The sequence below is a fragment of the Poecilia formosa genome, unplaced genomic scaffold (assembly GCF_000485575.1).
Source record: "Poecilia formosa unplaced genomic scaffold, Poecilia_formosa-5.1.2 Scaffold20, whole genome shotgun sequence".
In the NCBI taxonomy this organism is placed as follows: domain Eukaryota; kingdom Metazoa; phylum Chordata; class Actinopteri; order Cyprinodontiformes; family Poeciliidae; genus Poecilia; species Poecilia formosa.
The window spans coordinates 90,809-111,029 of record NW_006799959.1 but is presented as its reverse complement, the minus strand read 5'-3'; the positions used below and the strand labels follow the sequence as shown (position 1 = coordinate 111,029).

The 20,221-nt window shown below is 38.5% G+C and overlaps 2 protein-coding genes and 1 long non-coding RNA gene across 5 annotated transcripts in view; 1 reads left to right on the top strand and 2 right to left on the bottom strand.

Moving 5' to 3' along the window:
* LOC107835745 (uncharacterized) overlaps positions 1 to 16,539 on the top strand; it is a 19,505-nt gene extending 2,966 nt beyond the window's left edge. The window contains exon 3 of one of the 2 annotated variants that reach the window (XR_001661561.1): positions 16,468 to 16,539. This is a non-coding gene — a long non-coding RNA (uncharacterized LOC107835745). Of the gene's footprint in view, positions 1 to 6,047; positions 6,121 to 16,467 lie in introns of those variants that run through there. The other variant, XR_001661560.1, reaches the window with a different exon arrangement.
* dmrt3a (doublesex and mab-3 related transcription factor 3a) lies at positions 2,971 to 6,783 on the bottom strand. Its single transcript, XM_007547342.2, has 2 exons — positions 6,030 to 6,783; positions 2,971 to 4,188 (listed from the first exon to the last, which is right to left on the bottom strand). Exons 1-2 carry the CDS (start codon positions 6,571 to 6,573, stop codon positions 3,176 to 3,178), a joined length of 1,557 nt encoding a protein of 518 aa, XP_007547404.2. The 5' UTR covers positions 6,574 to 6,783; the 3' UTR covers positions 2,971 to 3,175.
* Positions 16,085 to 20,221, bottom strand: part of dmrt1 (doublesex and mab-3 related transcription factor 1) — a 29,633-nt gene continuing 25,496 nt past the window's right edge. For both annotated transcript variants that reach the window (XM_007547341.2, XM_007547340.2), the window contains exon 5: positions 16,085 to 16,609. In XM_007547341.2, the coding sequence (XP_007547403.2) occupies positions 16,464 to 16,609 (146 nt within the window). In that variant the 3' untranslated portion in view covers positions 16,085 to 16,463. The remainder of the gene's footprint in view (positions 16,610 to 20,221) is intronic.

The following is a 20,221-nucleotide window of genomic DNA, read 5'->3' as shown; positions in this document are numbered from 1 at the left end:
TGTAGTTTCTTGTAGTTTTGCTGTACCTCTGCGGCCTGGCGGACCGACAGCATCTCGTCCCGCTCTAACCGGAGCTGTGGTTACTCAGCGCAGCGGTGCAGCGGGTCGCTGCTACGTTAATTAGCCTCTGACGGACAGACGACACATGCAGCTGAACGCTAAACCAGGCGGGACAGCATTTGTCTCTGACACCTTGACCTCTCATGGCCTAACGTGCAACAAACAGGAGGACGTGTCGGACAGCTGGCAGGAAACTATCACACTCTCCGTGGATCACAGCCGAACATCTGCATTCTTAAATCATTTCCTCACTTTGAAATTTAGCTTCTGAACTTTAAACGTTCTTGATTTTTTATTTTTTTATGTTTCTGTTCTGGTCTGGGCTTCAGATCATCTCCACAGATTCTCTGTCCTGGAAATCACAAAGAAGACTCAATAAAGTTTTAATGTTTCCAAAGAGGAACTGTAAGTCCCAGTCTGCCCACTAGGTGGCAGACTGGGAACGGACCGGATTCATCAGAAAGCTTTCTTTCTTTCTTTCTTTCTTTCTTTCTTTCTTTCTTTCTTTCTTTCTTTCTTTCTTTCTTTCTTTCTTTCTTTCTTTCTTTCTTTCTCAGGGTTTAAATTGTAATTATAAATCTATTTTTTTTCTAAAAAGCTCTACAAGCTGAAAAAATAAGAAATGTTAAAATATTTATTTTATTTTTGAATAGATGTTTCCCTAATAATCTGGTCCTGTGAGATAAATGGCTGGTGGATTGGCTATTACAGGATTTTTAACTCATTGGAAGGTTTTCAAGGGTTTCCAAGCTCCAACCACCTGCTCAAGGTCATGGTACAAACTCCCAGTCAGATTTAAATCTGGACTTTGACTAGGAACCTCTGAAATGTTTGTCTGAGTTTATGTTTTCAGGCATGGACCCGCTGGTATATTTAGAGTCATTGTCTTGCTGTGTAACCCAAATGTTTTTGCTTAAGGACAGGAATCCATTTTTCCAGACCATCATGCTGCCACCACCGTGTTTGACTATCACTATAATCTTTTTTGTTTGTTTTACATTAAATATGACAGGAGAAACCTTCCAGGAAGTTCCATCTTTATTTTGTTAGTTCACAGAATATTTTCTCAGACGTTTTGTGGGTCATAAAAATGCTTCTGGTCAGAAATGAAGCCCATTTTCATCTAGTCTATCTTTTTTACTGTTGAATTGTGAACTCTGACCTTATCTGAGGCTTACTGATGTGTTTTGGGGGGTTCTTTTCTGATCTCCAGACTGAGTCATTATAATTGGATAACATTTCACCCACTGAGGTTTGCTGGAGTCCCAAAGCCTTAGAAAATGCTTTGCACATTTTCCAGACCGATAACTATCACCAGCTGCGTTTCAAATGTGCACAAAATGTTGTCAATATTCTTCTGATGTTGAAAAACAAACACAATTTCACATTTCCAGTGTTTCCATTAAGTGAGAAATACAATTAAAATCACACATGAATAAGTTTGTTCCCTCTGTAAGTCATTAAAAAATGCTGCGCTCCTGCGCCACCATCATCCAACTACTTCCTCTCATCTTCCGGTGGCAACATCCGGTTCTTGATCATGTGACCGTGACTCGTAAAAATCCGTTTCTATTGCAGTTTTGCGAGATAAACTAATTTAGAATATTTTTTAAAAGATGTGCAGGGGCACAAACATCGACTATTTTAAATAGTCAATGTTCATATTTAGCCAAGATTGTAACAAAAAATTTTGAAAACCAAACCAAACAAACAAAAAAACAGATAGAAAGCTGAACATTAATAGATCAGACTGAGCCTGTTGTGCTTGCATAGTCAACTAATCAGAAATATTGGTAGACTTTTAAATCAATAATTGGGTCATCGGCTAACATGTATCAGATTATTGAAATTAATCAATAAAAGATTGTTTTTGTCCTTCAAACCTTCTGTTACTGAAAGCATTGTTTTTTCTTTTGTATTGTTACATCAAATTTCTTGGATTTCTCTGTATCGCCGCTTGATGGCAGCATTTAACAAGTTTTTAAGAGACCAAAACAAAAGAGACTTGGAGTAAAAACCGACACGTTGCAGCTGGACTGCGCTGCACAAATATTTCCATTATTCAGATATACAAAAGATTGTTTACTGAATGTTATGCTGAACGGATCTCCACTGTTGCACAGTTTAGTGTCATTTTAATGCATCAACATTTTGTACATTTCTTAAATGAACCAACTCTGTTGCACATTCCTTTGGATCAGAGTGTTTTTCTTTTTAATAACTGCATTATGTTGAAATGTTGACCTAACTATACAGTATGTTGCTTTTTATTCTGTTTGTATATATTTTATATTCCTACCTTTGCGTGAAAATATTATTCACCAGCTGTTTTCATGAGACAATAAAAGGATATTTCTATTCTGTTTCTTATTTGTGTCCCTAAAAGTGGAAAATCATAAATGAAAGTGATTAAATATGAAAAGACATGAAAAGTTTGTAGATCTTTAAATTGCACGGATCTAATTAATTGCAGAATTATTCCAGTTGTGTCAAAATGAGAAAATAATAATAATCCTGATAACAAATCTTTCTGTTTCTACTTTTAAATCCCAATGAATCAGTTTGATAAGAGAAATGATGGATTATAAATCAGATAATTTCCTACTGAGAAAAAGTTTTAAACTTATGTTTCAGTATTTTATTTATCCCTTTTAAACTTGTCCGACAATTTAGTTGCTTTGAATAAAGAAAACAGATGATCCAGTTTAGAAAAGTGAATTAATTTGTTACAAGTAATCAATTAAGTTAAAGTCAGTTTTACATGTAACAAATTAATGTTTTTAAAGGCATGGAGCTCCATCCTCATTTATTGTAGAGGTTCATAAATGCATGAAAAATAATGAATAAATAGCAACCTTAGAGTAAATTTTTCTTGGATTGAAAAGAAGAGCATGACAAACTCTAAAGAAATGAAGCTGATCAGGTTTATTTGGCGTTTTGAACATGCAGTTGATCAGAGAAACATGCTGACAGGAAAAGCTCAGTCTGTTACATTCATCCAGTTTTGGTCAAGTCATCTCGTCCATGTTGTTCGAACGGTTTAAACAACAGAAACATTTCTGCGTCCGTTCACATCGGCGCGTTTAGTTTTTGGGTTCCTTAACGGGTCAAAGCCTCAGGTGGATGCGTTCAGGATGCGGGAGTCTGCGGAGTCGGAGCGCTCTTCGTAGTCCTCCTCCGGGGAGTAGAGGCCCGCCTTGGGCCCCAGCGTGCAGCTCTCCTCCTGGATGCTGATGCGCGGCTCCTCGGCGGCTCTGGACGGGATGATCGGGGAGCCGCGGAATACTGAGGCACCGGCGCCCGCGGGCGCCGCCGGACCGAAGGGGGAGACGTACTGCGCGGCGGAGCGCAGCTGGTACTGCTGCTGCAGCGCCACGGTGTTCCACAGGGTCACGTCGTTGTGCACGAACGGGCCGCTCTGGCTGCGCGTGAGCGAGCTGCGCAGCATGAGCGGGTAGCGCGCGGGCTGCGGGAAGGACGGGTGCTGCAGCGGGACACCCAGTGCGCCCGACGCGGAGTCCGAGCCGAACCGCAGGGACTCCGGGACCCGGAAGGCGGAGCCCACGGACCACTTGGCGGAGGAGGACACCGGGTGGTAGGAGCCCAGCGCGTGCTCGAACAGGTGTCCGTTCTGCGGCAGAACCAGACCGTCCGATACCGGGTGGGGCTCCGCGTGAGGGTGAGCGCTCCCGTCCGGGTTCCGGCTGGACAGCAGCACCTCGATGGCTCCGACCAGATCCCCGCCGCAGCCCCGCAGGATGAGCTCCAGCACCGGCGGCTTGTGCGTGGGGAAGATCTTCTTGAGGACCTCCAGCGGGGGCCGGTTGGCCCGCAGGCTGAGCGGCAGGCTGATGGACCCGGACAGGCCCTCGATCAGCAGGTTCGGCTCCCCGGAAGCGGACGGGTGTCGCTGCGGACTCTCGGCCTTGGCATCCTTGTCGGCGCCGCCGGCCTTGGGGAGGCTGTAGCGGCTGTCGTCGGGCTGCGGGGCGGCTTCCGGCGGCTCCGGGGTGTAGCAGGAGTTGGGCTTGGATCCCTCCGGGGAGCTGGCCGGGTCCGGCTCCTTCTCACTGGAGCTGCCGGTGTTCTCACCTCCCGACGCCTCGTCTTGGCCGTCATCCGCAGCTTCTGTCACCCAAACATTTATAACACATGAAGGAAAACAAAAATCAGCTGGAATAAGACAGGACTGCGCATGCTCAGAGCGGTAGTGGAAAAAACAGCTTGAATATCAGAGAAAATGTAATTTCTTAAGAGGCGTACATTTCCACTAAAACATCTCAGTAATTTTCTTTTGTTTTTTAAATAAAGGGGGGAAGGCAATTTATTAGTTAGAAAGCTCTAAAAAGTTGCTTGAAGAAAAAAAGATATTCTGACGTTAATCTCAGACATTTCTTATATTAAAAACATTTCTGGGATTTGATTTGTTGCAAATCTTCTAGAAAAATAAAACTCAGAAATCTTCTAGAATAAACGTGAACCTTTATGAGTCTGCAAAGTCAACATTTGATATTAATCTGATAAATTTTCAAAGAAAAAAATAGAAATTTCTGAGTTTGAAAAGTTGGCAATTTTCTAAAAACAAGTAAAAAAAGAAAGAAAATAAAAAATCTCAGAAAAAAACAGAATTCTTCTGAGTTTCATGGTTTTTTTTTTCGGAAATCTCCTTTTTATGATGACAGTAGCAATTTGTTAATATTTAAAATAAGAAATACTAAAGGTGGCCTGATTAACCTCTGCCATGTTCTTCACCTGCAGCTTCTTTTCTTATATATCTGATTTGTTTATAGTTGCAAATAAAATATTCTGTTATTCTCTCGGATGTAATTAAAAAGCGACATGTTTTATACTAAACTGTTATAATTACATGGAATTTTTCTTGTCATTGAATAACTTAATCAAATAAAAAAATTTTTCTCAACATTGCAGATTTTTTTTAAGTCATGCCAAAAAGAGCAAAATTCAGATTACAGATTAAGTAATCGGATCCATCATAACTCCACCTGCATTACGTCATCATCAGATAACATTGTTACCAAGCAACGGCGGAGATTTTCAATCATGCAGAAGAAGAGAAAATGTAGACAAACTGTTTTCTGTTTGGACCAAAACTTCAATAAATCGACTTTTTTATATAAATGTATGTATTACTTAAAAAAAATATGCATTTTAAATTCTATTTTGCTTTTTATTTATCTGATTTTCCTTGTGTTATTTGCAATTTGACCTATTAGACATTATGAATATGAATGTACATGAATGTATATGAATGGCTTCAGACAGTTGTTGCATTTTGATATATTAGTTACGTTGGTCTTTTAATAGAAATCTAAAATAATTTTTTTAAAATCCTTAATTGTTGTTAAATAATTCTAAAAAGCAAGAATGAGGTTAGACTCGTTGTTTTCCCCAGTTATTCTAAATGATAAAAACACAAAGTATATTCATATTAATTGTGTTTAGGCTCGGAAGCGCTTCGTTAGTTCTGATATTTTATCTCATAAAAGAGTTTTTTTTGTCTGTTTAGGTTCGTAATCTTAGAAACTTTTTAATCTTCGCTGAGTAATAATTGAGCTTCCGGCTCGTCTGCGGTTAAATGTAAATAAATAAATAAACTGTTCGCCATCAATTTGAATTAGCGCGAGTTACTATATTTATTTCTGAATCGTTTCCTTCATTTGTAAATTAAAAACATGTTAAAAGAAGTTCAGAAGTTATTTTGTCCTTTCCACATTTTCAGTGGTTATTGATTATTATCTGTTCATCATCAGCAGTAAATAAACATTTAAATCATCAATATTTGCACACTTTAATCTTAATGTTTTTTGTCTTTAATGATCTAAAACTCTGAATTTTGCGAGTTAAAGGTGTTTTTATGCTACTATCAAGAGTTTTTGTGATATTTTAACCGGATCAACTTTTTAAAAAACATTTAAATTGAAATTTGCGGGTTTTCCGCTGCTGGTTACCTGTGCGTGTTTGCGGAGGCTCCGCGCCGCTCCACCTCAGCTCCAGCTCCTCGCTCCTCGCCGGCGGGGCTCCCTGGCTCCCGTCGCCGGCCCCGCTCATGCCGATGCCCGGCAGCACCCTGAGGGACTCCGGGATGAGGCTCTCCAGGCTCTCGTTGGCCTGCTGCCGGCGCAGCGCCACCTGCGCGGCCATGACGCGCTGCCGCTCGATGATGAGGATGCACTTCTCGCAGGTGCAATCCTTGAAGCGGCAGTAGCGCTTGTGTCCCTTCAGCCACGACAGGACGCCGTGGTTCCGGCACCGGGCGCACTTGGGCGTCCTCTGGAGCGGGGCGCGGGGCTGCGACACCGGGGCCCCCATGTACAGGTACGGGGATCCGTAACCGTTCATTCTGTCGGCGGATTTTCCTGTGCGCGCAAGAACATCTGCGGGAGGATTGCGGTGATCAGTCAGGGAGATGGAGCTGGAAGTGCTCGCATGACAGGATGAAGACAAGAGGAGTTGGCTTGGAGCGGAGGATCCACTGACAGCGCAGAGACGCATCACACTGACACCAGTAACCAAACGCTGCAAAACATATCCAGGCCAGCAGGGCCGGTCCGAGACTGTTTGGGGCCCTGAGCCGGGTTTTTATCTAGGCTCCCCACAAACCAGCATGTAAACACCATATGTTAACATTCCTGTAGCTAACTATCATTAGCATCACACCAGTAAATAAAAAAAAAAATCAACCAGTTTAAGAATAAATACATTATATTAGTACATTTCTTCTGTTAGTATATTAATAGATTATTATTGTTATTTTCTACCATTATCATCTTTAGGTTTATGTTTTATTTTTTATATTTTTATTTGTTATAAAATTATAAAGAATGTACTTTGTGTAGATTGGCAAGTAGTTGGTAATTATTCTGATGCTGTAAGTTCAAATTCAAAAATACCTTATTGATCCCAAAAGGAAATTAAATGTTGCTGTAACTCAGATTTTTCCAAAGAGTTATTGTCGATAGTGATGGCTGTTGGCAGGAATGATTTCCTGCAGCAGTCTGTATTACAGCAAATCTGAAGAAGCCTCTGACTGAAGATGCTCTGCTCTCCTAAGACTGTCTCATGAAGGTCAGGGTTCCCAGAACAGAACCAGAACCAGAACCAGTCTTCTTCATCAGGCTGTTGAGTCTTTTTAGGTCCCTGGTTCTGCTGCCCCAGAGCCCATAAGAGTCAGTTTGTAGCTCTTTGTGTTTGGGTTATATAATTTATTTGTTGGTTCTGCACAGCAAGTTGAACAGGCACATGAAAACCATAACTTGATAATTATTGAACTGGTAATTAATATATTTGATCAAACTGAGAACTATGATTATTTCAGCATTGACTTCAACTCATTTTCAAACAGAAAAGTGCTAAGCTAATTATTCTGTTCTTGTTTTCTCTACTGATTGCTTGTTTTATCGTTTTTATATTTTTTTGCCCCAATCAGCCACTTAGCTTGCATATGCCTTGGGCCGGCCCTGCATGTGAGCAGAACATGGTCCCGTTTAACACACAAATGAACAATGACCCCCCTGAAAGGTAGCTGCAGATTTATCCTTCATATTATCCAACAAATACAATAAATGCTGAATAAAAGCTGAATTTAAAGATGTAATTTCAAACAGAGGTGGTTCTTCAGTGAACTTTTCCCTGGGCGGCCCCCCTGTGTGCATCATGGGAAATATTATTTGTTTTTATATTTCTTAGAGAGAATCTAGAATGTATTATTTATTTATTTACAGATTCATACATTCAAACTATTTTTTAAAATATATGGCAGTTTATATTTTGTAATTTTCACAATAAATAAAGGTGATTTTCTAATAAATGGAATACAAATGTCAAAAGTCTGAGAGTGGTTATGTCACTGACTCCATGATCTGTGTAAAAATGATCAGAGGAAAATTTGACTAGCTGAGATATTTTAGACTTTTTTTATGGTATAAAATTCTCAGCAGAAAAAAACTTTTTCACTAAATAGGAGTCTTAGAGCAACTGTAAATTGACATTTCATTAATTTCACATGATACAAAGCAATAAAAAAAAATTTTTGTAGGTTAACTGAGATATGCATAGTTTTTGAAGCTCCTGCTGACCCTTACACATTGCGCCCTTGGTGCAGAGCCACATCCTCCATTTGAAAAATCATCAGTAGCTGCATTTCCATTAGACATACAGCTAGAAATGCATTTCAATATTCAGTTAATATCAACAAACATCACAATTTTACAATTAAATAAGTCATTAAAAACAAGCAATGTTACCATACTAAAGCTACTTCCTGTCATCTTCTTCGTGGTTTGCGCCAGGGTAACATCCGTTGTTGACTCGTGTGCTGCAAAAAAAAGTGCTACTTTTAATGAAAGTGCAATTTTGCCAAAACCTTTCATCTACAAACAAGTTTTTTCAAAATAGGAGTGTTCCCATTGAGCAATTTTATTTTTGAAATGTCAAATTGCGCCATTTTGAGGTCAAATATTTGTGTTTTATTTTCTGGCCTTTCAGATAAATATCACAACTTTCAGTCAGCACAGTAATTTCAAAACCTTCTTTATTTGTTAGCAAACATCGCTTTTTTGTTGCTCTGAAGCTGATTAATTTAATTTCCTGCTCCGTTGCCTTCAGGGCGCTAAAAATTAATCCAAACAAACAATTCAGTCAGCACGCATGCGCATGGCTTTCGCACCTTTTACACCGTCGTGCATAACTTAGATGATTAGCTCTCCGCGGGTATAAAAGGGCCTTTGGGAACTGCGCGGAGGACGCTGATATGTCCCCTCCGCCGGACTAATAGAGGGCATTGAAACATAACACCGGACAAAGCCGGGGCCCATTTCTGACCGTAAAAAAGGTTTATTCAAGCAAATAATGGGATCCGAGCGGCGCGCCTCGCACAGAATAAGAGCCCGGTAAACTTCGCCGCATGGAGCCCGTCTCCAGGGCTATTAAGCTTTTAATTGGAAAATAGCAGAGGAAATTTCAAGGTGACTAGAGTGGCTTTGCAGTTTGTGCCGGCCGAGTAGATTTGTGGGAGTTAAAGTACCGGAGGCTTGCGGGGCGAACGCACAATAAATTTATTCATGTTGGGGCAAAACACAAACCGGAATAAAAGTTTACACCGCGCTGATGAGCTTCCCTTTAATTTGATGCGCTGCAAGTTGTGCACCTGCAAGGCTGTCCTCGCGTTTTATGCTCTGCGCAGTTATTTAAACCCATGTAGGGATCATTACTGGCCCCAAATAAACAACTGTCACCGGAAATTAGAGAGCAGTTAAACCGGAAAAGGAGAAACGAACAGAAAAAAGAAAAAAAACACAAAAGGCTGTTTCGATTAATCGGATTAATCATCAGTTAATTTAGTAATAGATGGATTATAGACTAAAAATAATTTTCTGAAAGAACAACACAACCAGAGCAGCAATTAAGCCAAAACTGTAAAAAACCCAAAACAAACAAAAAACAAATATATACATTTTAAGATTTCTAATTGAAAGATATTTTGTTGAATTTTAGTCAATTATTTTCTTATTTAAAAAACAAACTGATTTATTTGTTTATTTTCATAGTTTAATATATATCTACTATTGTATAGAAAATAATTTAGTGTTTGAATAAATCACCTGATTTTTTATCCGATTAATCAATCAATTGTCAGAAAAATCAATAGAATAATTGATTACTAAAATAATTGTTAGTTGCTGCTCTAGATATAATTAATAAAAGGTCAACATATGAAATCAACTTCATATTTCAGATTTAATCTCCAAATTATTCAGAAATTAAACATTTTGAAATTCACAATTAGATATTATACCCTGCATAACATTAAAATAAAAACGTGAAAGTTGTTGTTTGTCCTAAAATTATTAGTAAGATAAAAAAAATGTTTTGTTGTTCTTTTTCCTTTTTCACATTTGGTCATTTTTCATCACCAACAGTCACTTAAAACTAAAAATCTTGAAAAACATAAGTAATACATTAAATATTACACACAAATAAAAATCAACTAAGTTTTCTCCATTTGAGCTCATCACTTCCTCATTGTGATGCATCCTGGGAAAAGGTTCCCACTCCCGCCTTTTTCTTTAAAGTGACAAAAACCATCGTCTAGGTCGTGTGTCAAAGTTAAAGGGGCGGTATCATGTGAAACTTTTTTTTAGCTTCACATCATTTATAATGTTATTCACTCATCAAAACATACCTGGATTGTTGCTCTGATTCTTTCATGTTTGAGAAATCCTTTAATCTCCATGGCAACCATTCAGCTGCCCAAAATGCCTGAGTGGACCTAGCTCCACCTTCAGGAAACAGCTCCTCCCCTGCTCAGCTCCTTCAGACTAGCCAGCAGCAGCTAGCAAACTCCTGGTGGAACTGCTGAGCTCATTGTAGGAGCAACAGTAGCGGGGTCGGTTTATTTTTCTCTGACATTGAAGCTCAGTTTATATTTATTTGACTTAACGAGTAGTTCGCTAGTTGATCCTTTGATTTTACGACAAAGTTAAGGAAACATCACAGTGCAGATGGCTGCATCATGCCAGCTTGAAGTGACGATCTGATGGACCTGAGGGAGTTCCCATGATGCATCAGTGCATGTTGTGGTGGGATGTTGCTGCTGGTGGGTGAAAGGTGAAGAAATGAGCGGAAGAGACAGAAAACCACAGCAGCATCGTGATCCGCTTACCTTAGTGTGTCAGCGGGTTTTAGATGCACCTGATGGAAGTGAATGGGTCAGAACTTGCAGAACTTGATGGCTGATGTGATGTTGGGGATTTTCCTGAGCTCTCTATTATGTCTGAGTTAAGAAATAAAATAATTAGAATTTGAAGTGAAGCTAAAACTGGGCCAGTTGAGGAGTTCTGGGTTTATATGCCGCTCTTTGAGAAAAGGTAATTTATCTAAGTCTATCTTAGTGTCACAGAGCTGGGTGGAGGGCTCCACATTTTTAACTGTGTAATAATTTTAATGTTCTTATATTTTTTTATGTTAGGAACGAGGAGAGAGTTTATGGGTTGTTTATTGTTATCATAGCAACTCCTCAGCAACTGGCTGCCAAGATGGCCGTCAGTTACAAAGTTCCCAGAAGTGTGACGCCACAGGAGAGTTATGTATTGGTGTTTGAGTTTTAATATTTCATATAAACAGTAATTCAAAGTTCGGTTCTGCAGCGTTAGGGGCGTCCTGACAGTTATTCTGTTTTAATGACTTCGGGGCGAGTGGACCTCCTGACCTCGGCTCATTATGAGCGGCTGATTGGGGGCGGCGCCGCCACTCAGGACTCCTGTCACGGAGAGGCTGATTTAAAATCCCCAAACCCATTCAGAGGAACTGGGCTGACATCTGGATTAGAGAGAGATCAGTCATTCTGCAGCCAGAAAAACAGCCACTGATGCGTCTGTAACTCGGATTTATTCAGTAATCTGAGTTAAATTCCTGATTTAACCTCCAGGATTTATTTCTATTAGTACCAAAGTCATATCATGCATTTAGGGTCAGAGTAAAAGAAGCACGACTTCAACACATTTTAACTCAAGTGAAAGTAAAAAGTAGCCGTCTAAGAAGTTACTCGAGTAAAAAAGTATTTGGTAAAAATCTACTCAGGTTTTGAGTAAAGAATCAAATTATCAGTAATTTCATATTTAAAATGACATCCCCAGAAAGATCAAAATATAAAGTTCAGTGGAAGTTTTGGTATTTTAAGGATAAAAATGACAATTATTTACATAAGTAACAAAAAAATATCAAAATCAGACAAAATAAATTTGTCCAGATCAGTTTCTTTCAGTAAAACACTTCTGAAACTTTAACAAAAACTGCAGGTGTGTGTCGGTGTCTATCTGGTTAAAACATCCCTGTTTTTCATTCAGTGGGTAGGAAATCCAGAGATGTGACTCCAGTTTAGAGCAGAGCTACTTTATAATAAAGTTACTCAAAGAGGAAAAAGCAAAGTGTAGTAAAAATACTCCTAAAAGTAAATTATTTCAAAAAGGTTACTCAAGTAAATGTAACCAGTTTCTACCCAACTCTGACCACAAAACATTTTTCCCATAAGAGAAATAATCTGCCAATGGAACTAGAACTTTTTCATCTTTTTCTTTTTATTTAAATAATTTATTTTAATAACTTTTTAAAAAGTTACTCAAATAGATAAAATAATTACTGCCAAACTCCATTATATCTCAGGAAACGCAATGTGAAATTAACCCTTTATGTTGAGATAAAATCCAGAAATTTTCCAAAATAAATCAGATTTTCTGCCTCATTCTGTCATGACGCTCAGAGTCTTTAAAACTCGCCTCCGCAGCTTTTTAAATATTTCCTCCTTCACCTCTTCGCAGACTTCCTGTCTGTAACGAGCCGCCATCACTCTGTCAGCCGCGATCCGGCCTGATTCTATCTATTACCGGAAGCCGTGATTCATGGAGGCCGAGGCAGCTCAAGGAAAAGCGACCCTGTGACACTTTCTTCCCGCCGCTGTACACGGGCCGGCAGCTACAGAAGGACAAGTCAGCGGCAGCGGTGATAAAACGGCTTTCCTTAACTAAACTCGTAAAGCACAAGGCGATAAAACTCAATCTTCTGTAAAATCCAATTAAGTCATTATCTGACTGATTGTATCTTTAATTGAAAACAGAAGTGACAGTAAATTTCAGTGATATATCAGGATCAATCGATACTGCCGCACAATCTGGTCTCAAGAGGTGATTTATAATGTCAAAGCCTTATAGGTAACTCCACATTCTGCTCTCTAAAACCACTGGTGGATGAAATTAAGAGTAAGTGCGTTTCATAAAAAAACAAGACGGTCATGTTATTGATTACAGCAGATGGGGCAGAATCCAATGAACACCGTGCTGGAAAAGAAAATACAAGTAATTTTCTTTGTCTGGTTTTATGTTGTCCCCAGGACGACTTCACATTTACACTTCATCACTTCGCAGCACTTTTATTCCACTAAAACTTGTAGCGACGTAAACATGAAAGCTCCAAATTACGTCTGTGGCCAACGCGTTGGAAATGAATCCTAATAAATTCAGACTGGAAAAGCAAAGTTCCACTTACATCCATTTCAGGTATCCAAGAAAAATAATTAAAATCCTCAGACGATTTACGTATTTAGTGAGAGATTGATTAGTTTGACACTTTACAGTGCTTGCCACTTTAATTAGGACCTCTTGTTAAAATAACGTTATGTTTTACTTACTCTTTCATAAACGCTTAGAACTGCCTATTTTAATAGTTGAAATATACGTAAATATAATATGCACATTGGAAACCGATTGAGCCGCAAATGTGTTTTCTTTTGAATATTTTAGATGTAATCTAAGGTAAAGGTAATTACAAAGCACATTTTCAGCAACAAGGCAATACAAATCTATGAACAAAAGCTTGAACATGCAAATTTTATGCAAATAATACGGAGCAAAAAAAAATTGCAATCAGTTAGAGGATCTTTTAGTTAACACTAAACATAAACATTAGCTATGCTAACGCTAGCGGACACTAATGCTAAAGTGCTAACTTCAATTCAAATTATATCTACCCTTTTGACATAATAATTGACATGTTCTAGTAATAATGCTTATATCTTGTTCTCTGCTGTCGCTGTTTTATTTTGTTTGTGTATCTTTTTTGTTTGAAATAATGATCAAAAAAAGCTCCAGCGAAGTAAACAGAGGAAACGGAACTGATGTGTAAACAATCTTTACTCCCTTCAAAATAAGAGCACACATATAAACGTCCAACTACTTGAAGATTTCTTAACTGATAGTCAAACCTTCAAAATAAATGGAGATGTTATTCAACTAAAAGTTTACAAAACAATCAAGTAAATTAGTGCTCCAGAATTTTTCTGCTAAACGTTTTCAAAGTTAGCTAAAGTGAAAAATTAGCCCTTTCTTTCTGCTATTAGCAGAAATGTGTCCGCCATTGGCTTTGTTTCCAATGACTTAAACCCTTTCTTCACTAGCAGCTACTCGGTTCCATTGGTTGGTTTTCTTGAGTTTATCTCCACAACATTCATCAGACAATGCTGACTGCTTGTTTGGGAATTATGACACAAATGTAAATGTGAGTTTAACTTTAATTAGAATCGCCTGCGTTGCTCAGATGAGACTAAGATTAAGATTTTCAGCAACAAACACTCCAGGTGAATTTGGAGTAATAAAGATGAAAAATTATAGTGTTGTGATGACTTTGTGAAGGCAAAGCTTCAGAAGACTTTTCAAAGAAACAGATGCCCAATTTCAAGATGTTAAATTTCTTTTAAGTCATATTTGATATATAAAGCATTTCTACAACAACTGAAGGTAACATAGTTACTTGATTGTGCCATAAAATGACACTATGTGCCTGGAAACCACGATGCTGCCTCTTTAAGAATGATGGAGGATCTGTTTCTGTTCAGGGAAACTGGAAAACTCATTAAAATGCCAGAAAATGTTGAAGAAAACTAAAACTCAGATAGTTCACCACAAAATCAACCTTATTCCAAACGAGCAAAAAGTGACTGAAGAAAGTATTACATGTTCAAACTGCTCTTCAAGTGGGTTTGAGTGTTAAAAAGTTTCAGATTTGACTAATCAAATCTGAAAATAATATGTTAGCCATGATTAAAATGTAAATCATTTATTGCTAATAAAGTGGTGAAATGTTTTCACTGGTTTGTTAAAATAATAATTATAAATATCCTTTTTTTAAATATATTTTCCAAAGTTTTCAGCCAGATGTGAGGCGTTTCTCCATAAATGTTGTGTTATTGAGTGATGCTTCGGCTCACTCTACAAGGTCGTCCCAAAGTGGGTAAAAAATTGTAAACAATAACCCGCGTGCGGCGCCAACACCTCTGCTGAGAAGGGGTTAAATATACAATACACATGCAAATCCAGAGGAATAAAGGAGGCCATAAATAAGCATCCGGCGCTCATCACACGCCCAGAGAGGGAAGAGCAGCGTGATTTACGACCTGCCGCCTCGCTTTGCTTTTTTTAAACCTGGAACATTTCTAGAACAACTTGGACTGCTGCTCAACGTTTATCACACTGCTGTTCAGGAAAAACAATAAAATCTTAATGTTTTTGTGCAAAGTTAAACATTTTTTAAAATGAATTTCACAGATGTGAGATTAATGAGATTTATTTGCACCTGATGTGATTCTGTTGGAAAAACAACATCGTGTCTGATTGGAAAAATCAAAATAAATGTCAGAAGGGAGCATACAGTAAGATCCAGCGACATCTAGTGGCTGATTGGCAAATTACAACAAAAAAAACCCCTCCTCCGCTCCAAAACGTTCAGAGTGATTAATACAAATCTTGTTTGTTATAAAATGAAAATGAATGGAAAACTGCTCAACATAGCAGAAAAAAAAATCCTTAAACAAAGAAAATTAACCTACTGGATTAAAAAAATACACCAAAGTAAAAGTTGCATTATTTATATTGTGTAAAATGTCAAATTAATGCACACAATAAGTCCAATTAACCAAATTTCATTACTTAATTTAAAGAAATAAAACCTTGATTCCAGTGTTTCAGGATGTAGTTTATCAAAAAATACAAACTTGACCAATACAGCGACTCTAAAGTTTACACACCTGTTAAAGTCCCAGGTTTCTGTTGGGAAAAAATGATAAATCTTTAACTTTTTCTACATATAATGAAGCGCTAAACCCTCAGAATTAAACTGGAAATGAATCTTAGAGGGAAAAAAGCTGTTTACATGCAGTCATGTCTTCACCATGTTTGGATTAGAGAAAACGTCTACACTGCAAAAACACAAAACCTTACCAGGTATTTTTGTCTAGTTTCTAATTCAGATATCTTGATGCATCTAAAATGAGACAAAACTAATTAATAAGTAACAATACAGCAACAACTATGAGCTTGTTTTGAATCAATAATTCCTTAGTATTGATGAAAAAGTTCTAGCTATTTCACTAAATATTACATGCTGTAAGTCAATCTGCCAGTGAAACAAGTTTATTTTTAATCAATATTAATGACGTATTGACTTAAAACACATTTGCACATACGGGCCAAAAATACTTAAGATTTTGTGTTTTTGCAGTGTTGTACACATTTTTCTGATAATAAATTATCTTTAACTGAATTACACACATATATTCCAACTTAAGGTGTAAAATGTTTTGAAATAATAAGTCAAGGTGTAGCAGGTGTGTAAACTTTTGAGAGTACAGTATTTTATTTTGTGTAATCTAATTCAGTCTTGATTTTTTTCTAATTAGGAATCATAAAAAACAGTCAGTTTTTGGATGATTAACTCCCTTCAGTTACGAACAGAGAGACTCAGAGCAGAACAGAAATCAGGAACAAAAATCTGCTTTAACAGCTGAACAGTTTTCAGTTCAGGCGAGAACTTATCGTGACATTCTTCTTCTTCTTCTTCTAGTTGCTGGTGTCGCCGGTGATGGTGTCGACGGTGAAGCTGGCCGCCTGGCCGCCGGCCTCGCACTCGGCCTTGTCGTCGTTTAGAACCAGAGCGCTCATGGAGCGGCAGGTCATGGTCGAGTCGTAGCTGGTGGGTGAAAACGCTGCGGGGAGAAACACAGTCAGAGTTCACTTCCAGAACAGGTTTCCATATCATTATCTGAGTTCATTTTCCTCTTTTAAAGTGTGGATGGATAAACTGATATGTTTAGGCGATGGGTCGGCCATTTTGTCATCAGTCCTGCTAAATAAAACTTGTTTAGAGCCGCAACTGCTACATGATCTTTTGATAAATATCTACTACAGGAAAACTGTTCATCGTTTTATTTCTCTTTAAGAAGCTCCTGTTCTTTCTGAAGCTCCGCCTCCAGGAAGTCATCACAACATGGCTCCTCTATTGACAACGTTTCTACCAGCGATGCTCTGAGAAGTGGCTCCTAACATGAGCTCAGCAGGTGTTTGCTAATTGCTCATGGCTAGTCTGAAGGAGCTCAGTGGGGGAGGAGCTGCGTCTAGAAGGCGGAGCCAGTCCACCCAGGTGTTTTCCTATGGAGATAAAAGGATTTCTCAAATATGCATGGAAGAATCAAGGCAACGCTCCATTTATTAGTGAGAGAACAACATTATAATATGATGTAAACCTAAAAAATGTTTAAATAATACTGCTCCTTTATCTTCTGTTGAATCTTTTAAAATGCAACAAAAACCTTTAATTTAAGCAAACTTTTATTTTGAAGGGGGATTTGTGACCTTTCCTATTATTCTGTTCCTGTTTGTTTGCATTTGCTTTTTTAAATATTTAAAGTCATTATGTTTATGTTTGCAATAAAGAAGAATGTGTGAAATGTCATTTTTATGAGCTACTTCATCCCACAGAATATTTACAGATAATCTGTAATGTTTATTTTGAAGGATTCCTGTCAGATGACACAATTGAAATCCGTCCAGTGGTAGTAGCTTTTCCTGCTCTCCTCTCCTCAGCAGAGCTGGGAAGGAAAACAGGAGTAATTTTTCTCCTCATTAACTTCCTGATTGGTTTCGGACTCCGATTTTTGCTCGTCTGCAGTTTGTCACCAGTTCAGAACTGACAGCTCGATCATTAACACTAATGTTGGAGTAGCTTTTGTTCCTCGGCGCTCTGTTTGTACAGCAGTAACAGCAGCGTGGTGAATTAGCACGCTCACTGTTAATTCTGCCTCCGTTCATCAGCAGGAAATCTACGACGCCATTAAAGGCTGGAACCGAGCGGACGTGTTCGTTCCCGCAGGGACGTTAAATCACGACACGTGTTCTTGGCATCGTTCGCCTATCCTCTGCCCTGCTGCGTAATTAAACCACTGAAACAGCAGAAAGCCTTGTTCTCAATTAGCAGAGGAGGCCTGTTGGTTTGCTAACCAACAGTCAGCTGATTGTTAGTATCTGCATGTTTATCTGTGTTTCACTTATTGCAGCGATCTCATTTCATACCCGACGTTTCCAGGAGAAAAAAATCCAGCTCCCTTTGTCCCATCAGGGGGATGTTTTTGACATCCGATGATTTAAAGTAATTCTCTATCATCTATTTTACTGTAAGAAAATGATGTTAACACAAAACAAACAATATAATCTGTCTTTCAGAGAACATGGAGAACAGAATCTGGAAATAGTGAGTTCTCTGGATTCCTTCCACAGTCAAATCGTAACTCTTAACGGTTTCTCTAAGGATGCTTTTAAACCTGATAGTCCAGTAGACTCTGTTTGATTGGGATCAAAATGTCTTCCATTTTCCCACAGCTCTGAGTCAAACCAACCAAACTAACAGAGCAACCTGTTCCCCTCCTGCCCTGTGGGGGCGCTGCACCAAGAATCACTGAAGGGAACGACACAAAAACCTCTGAAGAAGACACTGAGCGTAACTTCCTTCTTCATGAAACGTAAACAATAATGGAGTGGCATCAGATTTTAGTGGCTGTAGGATTTCATGAGCCATTTCTTCTGCTAGCGCTAGTTAGCGTGTTTGGTTTGGTGGTATTTACCCAGAATTCCCTGTGCTGTCGTCCACTTCCTGCTTTTGGAGCGGTCTCCGGTCTGTTTCACATTCACAGCCAAATCATTCACTTCAACCAAACCAAGACCTACTTTGCTTTGCTGGTCTGCATCAGTTTGATTACGAACCTCCTGTAACGAACCAACGCGACGACCAGGAACAGACGACGGATGGTTGGTACGTTGTGAAAACTTTGGAAAATTCAAAATCAAGTTTGAGTGTATTTATCATCATAATACATCAAAAATTGTTGTGTACCGACAGAAATAGCAGCAATTCTGAATGTGAGAGTGTCGGAACGTTGTGTGAAATGGAAATAAAACCTGGATGTATTGACTTACAAATCTCACAAACAATTCAGGAGGCAGTTTGTAACAAGACAGACTTCACCTGAGAAAGTTTTGTTTCTGGAATGAACTTCTGCCCTTCTCGCAGTCACTCAGCACTATATATATAAGGTTTCTAAACTATTAAACTGTCTTTGTGTGGACTAACAAAAGGAAGCTTTTTTAACCTCCCACTTGTCCTGTTGGGAAAAGGAGGGAGGGTTTCAATGAAGGTGCAATCATTTCTGCTGCTGCCAAGAAACGGGGGGGAACAAAAGCCCAGATGTGAGAGTAGATGGTAATTCGGTCTGATCCAGAGAGGATAAGCGCTCTGTGGCTTTCATACTCCACACTCACCACCCGTACCGATCCAACGAGATAACGCTTAAGTAAACACAGAAATCTGCCAAGACACAAATCAAATATAACTTATCTTAGTAGCGTTAAATATGAAGAGACAGTTAGGAAAACATCACTCTGTAATTCTGACTTTAGCTTTGAAAATAATCGATTTGCACTTAAGTGAGCAGAATTTAGAGCAGCACTTATGGTCACATGGGTTAAAAATGGTGAAAATAAAAAAACTAAAATAAAAGCCTATAAAACGGTACATTTTTGTAGGAAAAGCATTTAGTTTTCAGTTTGCTTTTGGCTTGATTAAATACGTTTATTCTCAGTTTAAGAACAGGATCTGAGTCTCGGTCTGTCCTGATAAAACGTTTCTGTTATTACAATAAATGATAATATTGTTGTTTTGACACCATTTTCAAGTAAAATAAAGGTAACAATGGAAGAAGACATTCTCAACTTTGAAGTCTAATGAGCATTTAACACTGGAACATTTTAAATATCCAAAATAAAGAAACAGAAACAACAAATAACGTAAATTATGAAGTCTCTGTAAATAAAAGTATCCTTAAAAAATGGCTTAGTTTAGACCAAAACACCAGACTTATATCATCCAGTTTTTGTAGAAAAAGAGAAAATAAAAACAATAAGTGACTTAGAGGGAAATTAATTAGTTTGGTTTAATGCATCATGTGATTAATTGATTAATTGATTTATTGCAACAGGCCTATTTTTTTCCCCAAAAATGTTTGGTATATTTAGCTAGGTTTAATAAATCAGATAAAAGCTGGTTTGGGTGCAGCAAAGTCAGCATTTTATTGGAAGTGTCTGCATAAACGTGGTTGTATTTACTAGAGGTGTGCCGATCGATCGGTCACCGATCATAATCGGGCCGATTTTCGTGAAAAAGTGCATGATCGGTGATCGGCGATCATTGGCTCTTTTACCGATACCGATCACCTACTTCTCATTTCGCAGCCTGCCTGTGCAGCTGGTCTCCTCTTTCCTTCACTCTG